Source organism: Phaenicophaeus curvirostris, chromosome 2 (assembly GCF_032191515.1).
Source record: "Phaenicophaeus curvirostris isolate KB17595 chromosome 2, BPBGC_Pcur_1.0, whole genome shotgun sequence".
NCBI lineage: Eukaryota > Metazoa > Chordata > Aves > Cuculiformes > Cuculidae > Phaenicophaeus > Phaenicophaeus curvirostris.
The window spans coordinates 45,896,066-45,913,870 of record NC_091393.1 but is presented as its reverse complement, the minus strand read 5'-3'; the positions used below and the strand labels follow the sequence as shown (position 1 = coordinate 45,913,870).

The 17,805-nt window shown below is 38.2% G+C and overlaps 2 protein-coding genes across 17 annotated transcripts in view; both read left to right on the top strand.

The window, feature by feature from the left end:
* Positions 1-17,805, top strand: part of EPB41L2 (erythrocyte membrane protein band 4.1 like 2) — a 112,270-nt gene that overhangs the window by 84,921 nt on the left and 9,544 nt on the right. For 2 of the 16 annotated variants that reach the window (XM_069851897.1, XM_069851898.1), the window contains exons 12-18: positions 2,520-2,698; positions 7,025-7,087; positions 10,434-10,580; positions 11,802-11,906; positions 14,700-14,789; positions 15,577-15,630; positions 15,838-16,392. In XM_069851897.1, the coding sequence (XP_069707998.1) occupies positions 2,520-2,698; positions 7,025-7,087; positions 10,434-10,580; positions 11,802-11,906; positions 14,700-14,789; positions 15,577-15,630; positions 15,838-16,392 (1,193 nt within the window). The remainder of the gene's footprint in view (positions 1-2,519; positions 2,699-7,024; positions 7,088-10,433; positions 10,581-11,801; positions 11,907-14,699; positions 14,790-15,576; positions 15,631-15,837; positions 16,393-17,805) is intronic. The other 14 variants (XM_069851899.1, XM_069851908.1, XM_069851901.1 and 11 more) reach the window with 14 other exon arrangements.
* On the top strand, positions 4,154-5,000 carry LOC138717927 (uncharacterized; the record flags this gene model as incomplete). Its single annotated transcript, XM_069851934.1, has 1 exon — positions 4,154-5,000. A coding segment is annotated over one exon (720 nt), but the record flags the coding sequence as incomplete, so codon positions are not given.

Sequence of the window (17,805 nt, the reverse complement as noted above, 5' to 3'; positions counted from 1 at the left end):
CGATGTTATGGATGGCCAGGAAGTCAACTGAAAAACTTCTGAATTTCACTTTATGATGGGTGATACAAGGAGTAGTCACTTTAGTTCAGACATACACAACTTCACTAGAAAAAAGTGAATTGTGATGGTGATGTGAGTTTAGCTACAATTCAGCTATTATCTTTACCTTATTTTCTCCAAAAATCTTTTTACTTGCTAAGCTTCTGGAAATATTCACTCTTCTATATGGGGACAAATGAACAAACTATGAGGTTTACTCTAGAAACCTAGGAAGTTATCTTCTGAGAACCAAAGCAAAAATAAAAGGCAAAAGTGCTTGCTGGTGGTGTGAGAAGTCCTTGTGGCAACCAAAAACTTGTTACCACATCAGTGTCGCTGTCTAAGTCTGGGTTAGGTCCTGTGTTTTTTGACTTCTTCCCAACTGTCATTGTATTATCAAGCCTTTCTGAAACCATCCTGGCAGCATTTAAGGCACCTTGCTGGTGTTGCCGCCTGCAGGCCTTAGTGTTTTTAAATAGTATTCATTCCAAGTCAAATGTAGTTTTTTCAAGCAATAGTCCAGGTGTAGGCTCATAATGTGAGTATACATGACAAATCCTGTGGTGCTTGTACTCTACTTCTCCTTTCTGAGCGGTATGCCCAGTGCCACTGTTCCTCCCAAACACATGGAGTTTTGTACCCATACTTGTAAGGGTTATTCTTGTTCCACTCCCACCTCACCTTCCCTAGAGGAACTGCAGCATGCTGGAGGAATGGGCTGAATGGAACCTTATGAAATTTAATGAAAATAAATATGAAGTCCTTCATCTGAGGAGTAGTAATGCTATACACCAGTATATGCTGGGAGGATCAACTGCACTGGAAGGCAGCTTTGCAGAGAACGATCTGGTGACTCCTGCTGGACAAGTTGAACAATTGTAAACAACGTGCCCTTGCGGCAGCTCTAGTAAGCCAACTCTGTCCTGGGCTCTATTACCAAGTGCAAAGCCAAAACATTAGAAATTATTGTTCCTCTCTTATTCAGTGCTTTATGAAGACCATAGCTGGAGTACTGTGTCTGTCTCTCATCTCCCCAGTATTAGATGCGCATTTATGTCTTGCACTGAGCCCAGTAAGGGCCACCAAGCTGGTTAGAGGGCTGGGGGTCCTTGATATGTGAGGAGAGGCTGAGGGAACTGTGATCCTTCAGCTTTAAGAAGAGAAGGCATTAGTGAGATATTACTGTCTACAGCTGCCTCCAGGGAAGACTTCTTTTCTCTGAGGTGCCCAGTGATAAGACAATGGGGATGCAGTTGAGACATAGCAAATTTCAGTTAGAAGTAATTTTGTTTAAGAATACCTTGGATATGCTCAAAACACAACTGGACAAGTCCCTGAGCAACCTGGTCTAATTGGTCCTGTTCTGAGCCGGCGGCAGGGGGGGGTAGACTAGCTGACCTGCAGGTGTTTCTTCCAACCTTCCAGTTATTCTGTGGTTTGTCACAAATTACTTGTAGAGCTTGAGGGATGAATACCCAAGAAAAGCTCTGCCACCCAAGGAATGGGCCAGAAGCCTAAGTTGCAGAATTTGCTATTTAGAGTGGTCCGAAAAGCCTAATATCTCACATCTCATCCTTGCCATTAGAAGGCCTTGGCTTCTCAGCAGCGTAAAGGAGGCTCTGATCTGGACCCAAGACTGTTTTTAAAAGAGAATATCTCTCCAAAGTACTCCAAGAAATGCCTCTTTTGCTCAACTTTATGCACCTTGGCTTCATAAATTTATTAAAGATGCTTAATCTGATTAATTCTCCTGTATTTCATTACTACTGTTTTGACTGAGCCGGTCATCCTGATCTTAAAAAAAAACAAAACCAAAGAAACAAAAAAAAACCCCAAACATTCTGCTCATTAGTCCTTTTAAGCTGAACCAAATAGAATTCAAACTAATTTAAGGCTTTTCACTCTTGTGCTTTGACTATATTCCAAGTATACATATTCAGTATTTCCCTTTCCATTTTTTGCAAGCAGACAGGGAGGAAGGGTCTTATTTGCACTGAGCTCTGCTCTTGCTTCTGCAGTTTTGCTAAGGTTCCAGAATAAAAATACTGTGACAGTTATACACATAGCTTCTTCTGTAGGACTGTAGAACAGTCCTTTCAAAATAGTGAATTTCAACAGAACAAGGCTGCCTATTTCTCTCATTCATTATGGTAACTTACACAGTCGCAAGAACAGTACTTTCAGTTCATTTCCAAGACTAATTGGAAGTTGGGAATTAAATATCTTCCTGATATTGTGAGGTTTTCTCCTTTTCTCAGTAAGTTGACATTATGACAAGGGCACATTGCTGTTCATATCAGTGTAATGAGAGCCAGGGACACTTTAAAAAGGCAAGAAGCTGAAAAATATGGTTTCATTCAGTTACTAGTCTGTATTGCTTATTGCTGGCATCACCATAAAATCATTTTGTTATGAAGTCTTTAAACACCCAAATGTTTCAGCTTACCCCAATTAATCAAAATTATTTTGTTCTGTAATAGCTCCTTTGGGTATCTCAGACCAAAGTCTGCTGAGAGGCTTCTCTGGTACTGGGGGGCAGGCTGCTGGAGATATCATTAATGTGGAAGCTGCTGGTCAGGCCAAGTTGAAAGAAGGTGGCAGAGAAGAAGATGTAAGCCCAGTAACAACGCCACAATTAGAATTGACTCAGGATGGAAAGGTATGGCTGACTTTTACACGAAAATTATTTGTTCGTGATGTGTGTCTGTGTTCGTTCTTAGAGCATCATACAGAGCACCATATGAAAATATTGAAGGACAATTGTCAAGTGTTTTGTGTAGGTTTAAATTAATGTAAGTGTGTGTAAGCAAAGTGGAATACAAACTTCCAAATAGCATTGACCTGTGGTTTCTTTTATTGCTACAGATTTGCGTTCTCAGTAAGCTTGCATGAGTTTTTCAAAAACTGTTTCAAAGGGTAAATAACATTTTATTTATTCCCTTAATTTCTGCAGACTTGGAGGAAAAAAAAGAAGTTAGGATATCCACAGATCTGTACATTCTACAGATTTGGGTGCATTATAACTGTCTTTAATTACCATAGGTCACAGTATTGCTTTAGTAGCCATTGCAGAATTATTTCATCCTTTAAAAAATTGTATGTCGGTCACTGTGTCAATTTCTATAAAGAGTTGAGTACTTTAGCCTTTTCTTGTTGCAAACCACCATTTACTTGTCTTGCTTGTTTGAACTGCTTGGAGGAACAGGTCAAAAAATTTAGTTTAGGTTTTGTATGATTTGATGTAAGAATTTCCTTCCAGAGTGTCTGCTATAATCTTCTGCTCTTCTCTATTGGAGGTCCTTTCTTTTTCTAGCAGTTTTCCAGAATGTTCATATTGAAAGAGTAATCTTGGATTCAAGCATTTTTGCAAGATAGCTACACATGTAATTTCTAGGAGGTCCGCTGAGTTTCTCTGTGCAGTTCACATGTTCCCACTGTGTTCAAGGATATGGAACTAATACCAACAGTTGCATTTTCTTGTCTGGCTGGCAAGTTGAAATAATTTTGAACTAGCCTAGGAAAAAGACGCACACAGTTTTATGGGAGAAAATAAATTACTATGGTTTGAGTTTGGGCTTAGCAAAATGGTGATATTGCCGTCTTTCAAGGTGGCACTATCTTCCAATATCTTAAGAAAGAAAAAAAAAAAAAGGCAGTATTTTGAGAAGTTGTTCCAGGAAGCTGTTCAGTACAGTTTTGTTGCACATGCCAATTATGTGAACAGCTTTCCTTCCCCCCTAGCGTAGATTCTTCTTTTCCTCTACGTCTCTCTTCAAGTCCTAGAGGAAATGGTTATAAATGCAAGAATCGAAGTGCCAGCTTGTCCTTCATGTACTGCACTTTTCCCTGACCTTTCTGCTAAATGTCTGTCTCTGAATGTCTGTCTGCTTTCATCTGTTGTAAGTGACTATTACAGTTCAAAAGAGCACAGTTCTTTACTGCCTGAGAACAAAACATTTGTAATGGGTTCCTTTCATAATCTGCAGAATTAAACAAGTGTGGTGCTTGTAAAACACGAGATTTCTATTTTTATTTGGTTTTTCTGTTGTTAGTAGAGCTATCCCTGCTCCTAAGGAAACATTTTCACTAACTAATAATTTCTTTTTCCCTCTCTTCTTGTGCCTTCAAACTTGCATTTTATTGTGCTTTCATTTTCCACTGTGCGCATAATTTTTTTTTTCTTCAGTTTATTCACCTATCATCACTACGCATCCATTCTGTGTTACCCCATTTCACAAACCTGTTACCTGTCCCTGAGGTGGACATGCTTTCAGATATTTCAGAGGAAGATCATTTTGGGGAGCCCCTCCTTACCATCCCAGACATCTCAGAGTGCAATTCCACGAAAGAAACACCAGATCATAATAAAAATGAAGTATCTTCACTGAATAATACCTCTGAATCTATGGGACCCCTAGTTAGTCAAGGCTTCCCTCCTGTGGAGGGTAAAATCCATACAAATGATTATGAAAGCACCAAATTGTGTGTGTCATTCAGCTTTGTCAGATGCTTTTCTTTCAGTTTCCATTCTCTGCTTGATGAGGATGGTTATATCACCTTTCCTAGCCTTCCTGATGTTTGTCTTGCTTTTCTCCCACTTGGCCTTCAGCACTATATTCCTATTACTTCTCCTTCTTTCATCCCTTCTTTTCTCCTTATCTTCATGCTGCTTCTGTCTGCTTTCCAGTCTATCCTCTTCTCGCTCACGTTTTCCCTTCCTCTTGCTCTGTCCCTCTGCTACCTGGAGCCTAAGGTGACTTCCTTTAATACCTCCAATGACAATGACCTGAATGACAAAGCAGAGGAAGAGGAGGTGTGTAATTTTGTTGCCTAAATGTTGACACTTGCACATAACTTTTATGCTTGTTCTCCCAGAGGCTTGCTCGTTTTTTGCACTCTTCCTGGTATAGGAATACATCGATGTACATGCCTGTATGTAAATGAATACACACACATAGGTCTTTGTATCTTTCTAACTTTCCTCATTTGGGGAAAAATTGCCACTGTGGGATTTTTAGTCAATAGATAGCTGGTGGCTTTTCTGCCTAAATTCCTTAAGCATGCATAATTTCATTAGATTCCGCAGATACTAAGCTTCAGGTAGAGTTCTTTGATAGTTCAAAATATTTACGAGCACATAAATCTGAATACTGGAAGTGTTGTGCAATAATAGTTTTGTTGCTTGATATTATTTGCTAGTTATGCCACTTGCACTATTGGTTTGTTAAAGTGCACGGCTCCTGCATGCATTGGCTGGAATGGACGCCTCCAAAGTTGTGTTTATGTCTGAAGAGTGTAATTCCTAAAAGCTGAATTCAGAAAATTCTATATGGTTTAAAATTGGCTTTTCTGTTATTCCAGACTTGAGGTGTTTCAGCTCTACAAAGGTGTGTGCGAAGTTGAGTCTTTCCAACACTTTTTTTTAAGTGCTTTCATTAATCTCTAGCAGCAGTTCAGGTGGAGACTGATTTTGTTCATTAGCTGGAATTGCAGGTTTTGTCAGATTTGACTCACTGGTGTCTGAACATTCTTTGAAATAAGCAGTTAAAGTTGCTGTAGAGAAGGCTGTCACGCTAATACCTTGCTCTGATCTTGTGGACTGGTTGACAAAATGCCTCATTTCCTTATGACTGCTGTGCATGTTACAGCAGCGCTACTAAAAAAAAGTAGTTTATTTTGATCTTCAAAGGAAGTATGAAACCAAATATTACAGAATCAAGAGGGGTGCTGTTCAATGTTACATATAAAGCTTATTAAGCTGATTTAGTATGTACATTGTATTGATTTAAAAACGTGTTAAATACTACATGCTATTAAAACCGCCAATCTAAGTTTAAAATAATGAAAAACGTAACTTCAAAGATTTTCTCCGTTTTCTGTAATCTAATTCAATCCATCATTTCTAACAAAATTGCAGAAAATAGAACCCCCAGTAAGTAAGGAGTAAACCACATTATGTGGGCATTCATACAGAATCCAAAATGCAACAGGATGTGCAATAAGTAAACCCTTCTCCAAATATACGTACTTGCACAGTGTTGACTTCTAAATGCGTCTTTTCATATGATTAGCATTTGATATTTTTACCTGTGGGAAGACTCTGGGAAGTAGTTTGCTTTTAGAAAAATGCTATTCCTTAGGGTATTCAGAATATTTGTAAGATGTCAAAGTGAGCCATCTTTTCCAACAGAGCGCATTGCAGTTTGAGGACAAAAATATGCACCTAAAAAGGGTGATGGAGTGCCAAAAGTGCACACCAAGACAGCAACATTCTTAAAATAATGAAGGCAGTTTGTAAATTCAGTGTTTAGGTGTTTGACTTGATTCCTAGACTCTTACCCAAAGAACTCATGCATTAAATTTCATTTTACCATCCATTTGTTGCGGAGTTTAAGGCACTTTCCATAGAAATTATTCATATCATTATTTTTTTTTTACTCATTCTTAAATTTCCAACTGGAAAAACATGAGAAGTACAGCAAGAAAGGGACATAGTGTGAAAATTTCATTTTCATGCCACTTACACAAAATATTACTTCAGCCATTCTACAACAATATAGGTGAAGGAAGACCAAAGTCGCTTTATTTCAACAACTGAAGCCGAAACAGTAAAGGTCTGTAAATATGGCACGCTTTGCAGCATTTACAAAGAGATGAAGCCTCTGTGTTATTCTGTAAGCATATTTAACAGTTCATTTTCTTGATAATTTGCCACATGCTCACGCAGGTGGAATCTGAAGAAGAGGAAGCCCTGCAGAAGGTGCTTGGTTGTGTTTTTTACAGTTAAATCTGACTGTAGCTGCCTGCCTTGTTAGCACCCTGAACTTTCTGTGGATGTAATCTGAATAGTGCCTATTCACATTATCATTTTATTTCCTTCATTTAACTCTGATTCTGAGGGTGTCTCTTTTTTTTTTTTTTTATTTACTTGCCTGGTACATTTTATGTTCATTTTGAATTTTTTTTTTGTGGTTTAATTTCACAGAGCAATTCCTTGAGAGTAGATGGGGAAAATATTTATGTCAGACATAGCAATTTAATGTTGGAGGTTTGTATATAACATAAGAAATACTTTCCCTTCTCACGGGCTGCCAGACTGCATGGGTTTTAAAGTCACTTGCAAGCTGTTACGAACACAGTGCATGAAGTGCATGGGGGAAAAGCAGCTTGGAAATGTTGCATGTTAGAATTCTAGTTTCAGAGTTTAAATTTAAAAAAACAAAATCGGTAAAATCCAAACAAAAAACCCCTCTCAGCTTGAATTCGGAGTGTAATTTCTGTATATTTTTCCTAGATGTTTTCAAAGTGGCAACTGGGAATAATAGCCCTATTTAGATAAAGCAAATGCATGGATCCAAGTCATAATTCTGAATGGATATTTATACTTAGTTCTTCAATGTTTGCATCTTCTGTTGAGAAACGTTTCTAGTTTTCACCAGTTTAATCAACCTTTATTAAATATGTTATCTGAATAAATGGAGTTAGTAAGGCACAAACAATGATAGACTTATGAAAAAACTTATTCTGGTTCTGGTGCTCATTGATGCTTGGAGCTTTGAGAAATGTATATGTGGATCAGATTATTAAAGGGGATGGTCCAGGTCTGCTTTCTGAAATCTGCCTTACTTCCATATGAAAAGTGAAAAATTAATTCTTACTTCCTAAATGTTGGTTTTAATTGGAGATAAGCAACAACAAAGTTTTGAACTGTATGTTAATGTGTAGTGCTTTGTCACTGAAGTAGATGTCTTTATTATAAGAATTTCTTTATAGTCTGTTAATCTATATTATTTTATCAAAAACTGTATTGTAATCAGTGTCACTTAACTTCTGGTTAATAATGGAAACTAGCAACTGAAGAAATTTTCAAGAATCCCACTACTGTCTTGTCTTTAATTCATCCAGATGGGGCTATAAATAATTCCCTTTGTCACAAAAACTGTCTTTTTCAAAATCATTAGTTCTTTTCAGGAATAAGATGTATGGATCGCAGTAACCCAACTAATATGTTTATTGGCATTTTGCAGCTTTTGATCACTATTGAAACTTTGCTTGTGTGTAACTTACTAAAGCACTGAAAGTGTGCATTGCATAACTGTGCTTTGATCAAGTCCAAGAAATGTGCCTTGTGTCAAGCCAAGACAGGTTTTTAAATTGACATGATTGTTAAACTTCAGTTGTGTAATGGAATGCCTTTCACATAAGGTTTTAGAAAATACATACTTTAGGGGGACATATTTAATGTATTATTAGTTAGTCCTGGATTAAAAGAGAAGCATTGATCTTGTTACAGTATGAACCCACTAAGTTGCCAGAAGAGGAGAGGTATTTAGTGTTCAGAGTCCACGTGTGACTGTTTGTAGAATTAAGAAATAGATGTGCAACATCATGAACATGCAAGTGAAAAGAAATTAGAAACTAATGACTATGGGTTTGGATTTTTTCATGACTAAAGATAAGGCATCTTTGCATTGTGAGCACTGACTACAAAAATCCTAACCAAAATATTAAGGTAAACTTCAAAATGTTCTGTTACAAAGAATATAAAATCTTGGTACAAACCTCAAATGCTTTACCTAAATTGTTGTATCTGATTATAGTATTTTGATAGAACTCCATTAATAATTGTCTAAATTGATATTCCATTTTCACCTTCAGTCTTTTAATTCTGTACTAAAAATGGATCTGAGGCTTAAACTTGGATTTCACCACAGAATACTGAAGAAGTAGTCTTATGTTAGAGTACATAACCAATACAAGCTTTTCTAAAGACCCAAAATGCCGGAAGGAGGACAGGCTATGGAAGCAGAGTGAAATCTTCTCCCAGTGACTGCCAGCATTGTATTTAAATAACAGAATGGTTGGAGTTGGAAGAGACCTCTGGAGATCTAGTCCAACTCCCATGGCTAAAACAGGTTCACCAAGTCCAGGCAGGTTTTGAGTATCTCCAGGGAAGGAGACTCCACAGCCTCTCTGGGCAGTCTGTCACCGTTCTTAGTAAAGAAGTTTTTCCTCACGTTAAGGTGGAACTTGCTGTGTTCCCATTTGTACCTATCACCCCTTGTCCTGTTGCTGGGATCCACTGAGAAGAGTCTGGCCCTATCCTCTTGCCACCCATCCCTTAGATATTTATTAGCATTGATAAGGTCCCCTCTGGTCTTTTTTCAAGCTAAACAGACGAAGCTGACTCAGCCTCTTCTCATAGCAGAGGTGCTCCAGTCCCTGATCGTCTTTGTGGCCCTCTGCTGGACTCTCTCTGGTAGTTCCTTGTCTTTCTAGAGTTGGGGAGCCCAGAACTGAACGCACTACTCCAGATGAAGCCTCACTAGAGCAGAGTAGCCGTGCTCTTCTTAATGCAGGACAGGTACCATTGGCCTTCTTGGTCATAAGGGCACCTTGTTGGCTCATGATTAACTTATTGCCCACCAGGACTCCCAATTACCAGAGCTGCTTTCCAGCTGATAGCACATTTCCAAGAGATCTAAGCAGGTCAGTTTGTATCTGCTTACCAGAACAGTTACATTTCTGCATAGCTCCTGATCCTTATGTCTGGTCCTGTATCTGGTGTAAAGTAGGAGACTAGCCTGTTGTTATTTGATCCAATGTGCTACAGCTTATCCTCAAGGGTCATCATAAAATCTAATTCAATATTCACATGGTGATGTGCCCTTTGGCACTTACCTATGTAGGTGCAATTTAGAACAGAATATCTCTTTGGTGTGCACAAAAACTATGCCTACTTGCAAGCTGCGTCTGCTCTCAAGTTCTTAAATGTGGAATTGAAGATTTTAGGCTCAAAGTCTTGAAATATGATTCTTCAGGTATGTTTAAGCCTATGTGACAGGCACAATGAGTAGTCCATCTGAAGTTAAGCAGGTGTTATTTGCTTGCATATTTGGCCCTGGAATATTGTCTTCACAGAATTATTTTCCATGAAGCTTGTAATATCAAGATAGATGCATTTTACAGTGCTTCTTTCTTACAGCTGCCTTTGGTAATGTTAGTTGTTCAATATCCCAAACCACTTGCTTCTGTGCTTACAAATTTTAGGTGAAAGCAATTAAATTATGGAAATGATAATATTTTTTATAGGGGTAGTAGTTTCATGTTTTGGATGGAAATAACCGTCTGTTAAATAACCCTGCATAGTATTATTTTTCTTTTGCCTTAAAATATGGAAGAAACTGTATTAGTGGCCCTTTGCTACAGAAACAAAACAAAAACCTCTTTGTTCCCTTATAGCCTTAAACTTTTTTATTTTAAGGCACTGCAAAGAATAGCTTTTAAGATACAAGGCACTTTCCTTGGTTTGGTTTCTCTTCTTTTTTTTTTATGTCAAGTTTGCTTTTCTTGTTGTATTTTGTTGTACTTTGTTTTACGTTGCGCGTTGCTAGGACCTGGATAAGACCCAGGACGACTTACTGAAACACCAGGCTAGCATTAGTGAACTCAAGCGCAATTTCATGGAATCCACACCTGAGCCACGCCCAAATGAGTGGGAAAAGCGGCGTATCACACCTTTGTCACTACAGACACAAGGGGTATGTCACTGCAGATTCTTAGCGGCATGTGTTTCCATACAACCCTGTACATTCATTTTGTCCTTTCTTTGGCTAATGTTATATTTGTTCATACTAAATTTACATTAACTTTTTACCTCTTACAATTGGACTTGACTTGAAGTAACATGTGGAATTTCTTCTTCTAAAAGAAAAACTGAATTAGAATCACTAGAAAAAAAATGGAGTTGATGGCAGTGTTTTGCTGTGTGTTAAGGACAGCTTAAATTTCACACTGATACACTCAGGTCAATGGAGATCTTTTCAGTGGCAGTAGAACTTTCCTTCTCTAACTCTTCATAGACAGCTTGTGCATAAACACACACACAGCCTGTGTGTTGTTTCAGAAGCACCTTACGTGATCATTTAATTTACAGTGTTGACTTCTTCAGGATCTATTTCATGTAGTTAAAATTAACTCATCTTTATGTCCAAAGGTCTGTAAAATTAATTCACCTACTTTTTCTCTATTCCTCCTTCCTGACTTGAACTTAACACAGCAGTTTGGAAAATGATTTTCTGCAAATACCATCCTGAATGCTTGTGGCAAAAAAAACCCTCTCTGCCTAGGTAGATTTCTCTTGCTGTTGTGAAACTTCTAGGTTTATGAGGAGTTATTTACTGTTTCTTTCATAGAGTACAAGAGCAAATTGGTCTTCAAAAGAAATCAGTTTATCTTGTGTAGCTATCCTTTTCTTCTGCTATTGTTAATACCCTTCCCTCCTAAATGCATTGTGGTCTTACTCATTTAATTCTTAAGTATTCTTTTCATTCCCAGAAAGGTGAACTTGCCTTTAAGCTTGCTTGATGCTACCAAATGATTTTTATTAGTAAGGTGATATTTCAATAAGATGCTTAAGCAATCTGACCTGTCAGTATGTGCATACAGATAATAAAGTCGCTGTGTGGATCACTAATGTCCACAACACATTGGTTCATTTAATGCCTATGAATATCTTTTTGGTTAAAATGGACAGTTACATAAAAGTGTAGCTTAAGTTTTGTGATGTGACAGTGTGTTGTGTTGATTACTTTGTATTGAAGTTGAGGCCCTTCCAACTTCTTTTCTCTCTGGGTTGTTTTTTTTCCTCACATGGTATGTTCTGTCACTTTCAGATGGTTTGGTTTTATGTTTATATGTAGTGTCTGTCTGTCTCATTGCCTGTTGATTTACACTGGTTTTATAAAATGAAAACCAAATAGAAAAAAGGAGACCACATTTTCCAAGTGAAAACCCTGCCTGGGAAGGAGAAGCAATGGACTGCAATGCCATGGATTGCTGGAGCAAAACCAGAGGAAACAAATAAGGTGGCTGCCCTGAAACCTACTGCCTTTTTGCTGTATCTGCTATGGACTAGCTTGGGCACTTCTTTCTTTTTTCCTCTCTCTCTTTTTTTTTTTTTTTTTTTTTGAGCCAGTACTGAAAGGAGATGGTTGAGTTGTAAACCAGGATCTGTGTGCATGTATGTGCGTATATATATATACACATATATGGATATCAGCAATGTTCTGCTTAAACGCCAAACTAGCTGTAGCTGTGAGGTTCTGAATGGCTACTATTTGGGAAGAAAACCAATTTTCCACAAGAAAATTCTTGTATTTTGTGTGCCTAGGATGACAGCAAAATGTGTACTTCTATTCTATATAGAAATAATTGTCTGCAGTTCTTTAACACTTCAGACAAGAACTTTTGATCTCTGTTCACTGCGTAATTATTATTCAAATCAGTAATGCTGGAAGCAGCTTTATTTCAAAGGCAGCTTGGTTCTGAGTACCTCCACACTTCTGTACCTCTCTTTTCATCTAGGAAAAGAGATGTTTTCTCCCCCATGAACTTGTTTAACATCCATGCAGTGGAAAACATTGCATAACCAGTGGGACTGTTAGCAGTGTGATAGCGATGGTGGGTAGCAATTGTGATGTTGCATTTTTACATCACTTCTGGCCTGTTTTCCACCACCTAGGAGCTGAGAGAGAACAGGGTTAACATAGAGCTTGCAGTCCCACTTCAGTAACATATATAAATACAAGGGGTTGGGAAACACTGTATTTCCATCCTGGGTTATATCTTTATGAATGGATGCAGAGAAGTTTGTGTTCAAATGTTTTGTTAACCCCAGTTTATAAACTTGCTGCTATTAGTAGACTAATATGTTACTCAGTCTTATTCGTGGACTGTATGTTTCCTTGCCTGTCTTTTTAGGATAGTTGGACAATAGATGAGAATAAAGCAGGGATGGTATTGCTAATATTCTTTCTTTTCTTCCTTCTTTCGCTCCAGTGAAAACACTTGCAAATAAGTAATTTTCTATGTATGAGAAATGTTATTTTCGGTACATCTTGTTTGTGTAGCTACACTTTTGTATCACCATGTTCTCAAATGCACAGTATCTGTGACTTAAGTATAACAGAAATTATGAAACACTGATATGTACATCAGAAGTAGGCATGTGAAATGTTGTCATGTTATGGATGCCCACAATATTTTAATTCTTATAATCCATTCCCCCTCACACTCACTGCTTGTAAATAGCATTTCATGTTAGTGTGTTATTATTGACTGGAAGGAATTTAAACATTTTCACAGGCTGATACATTCTTGCCACTTGAGTAATTTGATTAAAACTGTCAATTCTATCAATGCACTTAATCATTTTATTAAATGCCTTCTCAGGGAACAGGGGTTGCATTCTCAAACAAATTGTGTGCTTGGGGTTTTCTTTCTAAAACATTAGAAGACCTAAAAATTTGAAGGTGGGAAAATGGAAAAAGATGTGGTGTGTTCCTGTCTATAATTATATATATAGTTAATAGATGAGGTGCCCACAGTTTGACCATGTAACACAAAGTTGGGGTACTTTTTTCCCTGCCTTTTTACTGCTTCGAGTTAGAAAACATATAGTACCAGAGTACAGTAAGTCTATCATGAATATTTTTGACTCTAGATGTAATCTGTTAATTGAAGAACACTTACTGGACGCAGTAAAATAGGGAAAGAAAATCAGGGTACGGAGCATGTTGCCCTGATGGCTATTCAGTGTTGATGAGGGCAGGTTTAGTGGCTTGCTTTCATGTTGAATTTTCTTAGTCGCTGTTGAAATATAGTTAAAATTATATTGTAGGGGAAAAAATACAGGGTTTCTTTTTCTTTTCCTCCTCTGTTCTTCTGCATGCCATGTCTGTTGTATATGCACGGTAGCATGGTATAACTCATGTCATTTCAGATTCTACAGCGCTACTCACGTGGCTAGTCCACATGGACTGCAGCTGTCTGCATGGCACCTTGGCTTTCCTCTGGCGTGTGATTCTCTGTAGTACCTTTCTCTAAGACAGCAATGTGTCTTGTTGAAAGCTGTCAAAATGTGTGTTATGTCCACATTAGCTATTTGTTAGATTGTTGACTTTTTGTTTTAATGGTTCTTACTTCTAACTTAATACAAAGGCATGTGGAAGGAAAACTGGAGTAAAGAATTTTAGCCTTTTTAGAGGCTTGTACCCACATGAATTGTACAAGTTCGCCTTACTGTACAGATTTATAGTACCACAGAAAGTAGACCAGGCTCTGAACATGATTTACATGTTAAAGCAGTGTTTGTTTTCCCAGTAGAATGGGAAATGCTTTTAGAAAACAGATTCTTTAACAGAAAGGAATGTGCTTGGGTCGTTTAAGCGTACGAAAAACACAGGTGTATAACCTGTGTTAGAAAGAAAATCTCATTTGAGCATTGTGGGTATGTGTCGTTCAAAGCAAATGCATTTGACTGCCCTGAAGCTCTCAGCCAGTCTGGCATCAGGGAAAATGGACTTTTTAAAAGGGGAAAAATCCCAGTAGTAAATACAGAATTCCTACTTAACTGTTCTGTTTGGGAAATTCATGGAAATGCTGGTGTCGGTAGTTTTTATCGTGCGATGTGCACGGTCGGGGGGGGGGGCGGTGTTGGACCAGGATTTGTAGCAGCGTCAACCCGTTCTTGTCCTGTCCGTTTCACGCAGCCTGTCCCCTCTCCTCCCAGCCGACTCCTCTGTCGTTTCTCTCTTGCCCGAGCTTTCCTCCGTGGGTCGCTGTCTAACGCTTTCCTTTCCCTTCTCCGCCCCGTCTAGAGCCTGGAAGAGGAGATAACCTCCATCCTCTTCGGCCGGGCGGGCTCGGGGCCGGCAGAGGGCGCTGCGGGGGAGGCGCCGCCGCGACAGGTGCGGGCTCTGCCCTCGGCGAGCAGCCGTTAAGGCTCAGAGGGCGCGTGGAGCTTGGTGTTCTGGGCCTTCGAGCTTAAATTTTGCTGCAAGACGTTCGCTAAAATATACCTTTGACCGAAATAAAACAACACGTAATTTACAGTAGGCTTTTCTGGTACATTCATCGCAGATCACTTTGTTACAAAATGAATACTAATATAACTGCTTTAATCTCATTATTTTGGCTCCGAACTGAATACTAACGGGATCATCTTGGTAATCACATATTGCTATTCTGACAACGTACCCTCTAAACAGTCTCCCTCTTCTTACCTATTAAAGTTCAAAAGTCACAGACCGAAGATGAACAGCTAATAAAATCTTTCAGTAGTCTTTATTTTTATAATTATTTTTTGTGTTGATAAACTGATAGTAGAATGTTGAATAGGTATGGATTTTTTTTTTACTTTCCCTTGGCGCTATTTATTCCAAATTCCTGACTTAACCAAGTGAAATAACTGTCTGGGTAGCATCACTGACCAGCACGTTCATGCTTTGCTTGTCTTTCATAATTAAAATCTTAAGCCAGCTAAAATATGTAGTTAGACATTACTAGGCTAATTCTTGCCTACTTTTAAATGGCATATTTCAATAAAAGGAATGTGGTTCTAGGAGTCTTGCAGTGATTATACAGTATCTGTCTAATATCATATATATGTCTTCTTAAAGCTTGCTTGGGGTATGTTAGACTGTTGAAAAAGGTTATGCATTGATTTTTGTCCTCTGATTGCTTTCTGTTTCACAGAGACATGCTTCCAGAGCAGAAGGGCCTTGTACTGGAGTCAGCGATGCTGATAAGGTTCTCCTGATTTTTTCCATGGTTAAATTTGCCTCTAACTCTTTCAATTCATCTTCATTCTTTATTTCCTTTTCTTTCAGTTAACCATCACAACCATATTTTGTCTTCTACATGACATGAACCAGTCATCAGCTAATTTTGTTCCCTTCATTTTAATTTATTCATATACTCTACTTTTGTTTTTCCTCATCCATGTTTTTTGTGCAGAGGTCACATGAGACTCTGGCCATAGTGGAGGAGAAGAAGCAGGCAGAGGTTGGGATAGAAGAAACACTAGTCATAGATGAAACCAACAAAGGGAAAATGCAAGTTACCACTGATGCTGGGGAAACATGTAAGGTGGAGCAACTGTCTAAAAAGGACTCTTCATCATTGCCATCAGATAGTAGCAGCAGCAGCAGTAGTAGTGAGAGTGAGGATGAAGAAGTGGGAGAATACCGGCCACATCATAGGGCAGTTGAAGAAGTCATCAGGGAAGAACATGAAGAGGAGGAAGATGTGAAGAGAAAAGAATGCGAAGAAAAGCAGCATGTGAAAGACACACCAGAAGGCAGTAAACTAAATGTTCCAGTTGAGCGCACACAAGTTACAGCTGAAGATTTGGTCCAGGAAAATGCAGTTACTGTAGCTACAGAAGAAAAGAAATTGTCAGAGGAAATTACGCAAGATTTAGGTGGAGAAAAAGAAGAACAGTTCAAACTCAATGGAGATGTGTCTCATATTGACACTGATGTTGCACCACAAATAATTTGTTGTTCTGAGGTAAATGGTAGAACAGTTTGACAACTAGATTAAGCAGAGGTTTCTTGGGGTCAAAAATATACCTGCCTTTCTTCTTCTCGTATTCCTCCAGCTCTTCAGGCATCCAGCAGTATTCAGATCATTTGGAAGGGGAAACCATTCATGGGCAGTGAAATTGTCTCCTTCAGTTATGGTTTCTGACTTTTTGCTAGAACTGAGTGAGAATCACCAGTAAGGCAAACCTTCCGAAGACTGCCATCTCCTTTTTATCTCCCCATTATTTTATATGCACATACATAATGTATGTTTATTGTTTCCAATGTTTAAGTCTTGTCTTGTCTATTTGTCAATTGTTTTTGACATGTCCATGACATGTAATTGTGATTGGAAAATACTGGCAATTAACATTAGAAAATACCTGTCACAAGTTTTTTTTTTGTTCCATTTTCCCCTTATTACTCAGTGGTTTTCTAGCCTTTTTTTCCCCTTTTAATGTTATGAATTTATGGACTAGAATAAGTATGCCGAGAGCACTGTGTTGTAAGGGAATGAGGCATACATCACAGTATTACTATGTAGTCTTCTAGTGCAGTAGATAATCAGGGAGGCGTGCATTTATTTCAGTCACAATCAGCTGTTTTAAACCAAAGAAGGTCAAAGGGTTTGTTACGGGGTAATTATTATAAGGAAGCAGAAGAGGGGAAAAACTAAGCACAGAGTTGCATCTCTTTAAGTTGGCGTATGATCTTCTGCTGAGTTTTTCAGTAATCTGGTGGGGTTTTTCCTAGTTGTCTACCTGCTTGTTCTTGGCTTTTTTTTTTTTTTCTTTTCACTCAAATCCGAACAACTTACTCTATTGCTTTGGTTTTCTTTTTGCATACACAGGTTTTCTGATCAATGATGTGAAAGAACTAGTTCATAAGACTTTCAGAAGTTGCAGACACTCACGCTTCCTAAAACACAGATAGTTTGGAAGAAAGGAAGAAAGCCTGCTGTGTGTGCAAGTGTGTGTGAGGGCGAGAAAGAATTATTCTTTTCCTCTAGGATTTCCCTCCATGTGCATCCAAAACCAATGGGAGATAGCAACTGATGCATCTAGGAGAATATTAAAAAGCTTTAACTAGTTATGGGAGTTTTTTGTTATTTCTTAAATATATTGAAAGTCTCCTCTAAGATAAGTCACAGGTTCACAGGCTTGCAGACCTTTGGTTAACAGTTTGCTTTGGGATATTGCAGAGAGCTCTGTTAGCTATCAGAGTTCTAATGGTTACAATGGCTTTTTAATATTGTTGTCCAAAGAAGCCATTAATTTCCAGAATTACTAGATTGAATGTAAACTGCTTAAAATCCAGTTCCCAAAGTTATTTTCTATTCCAGAAGTAGTACATACTACAAAGTTTTTTACATAATTTCCTTGGAATTTCTTGTCTTTAT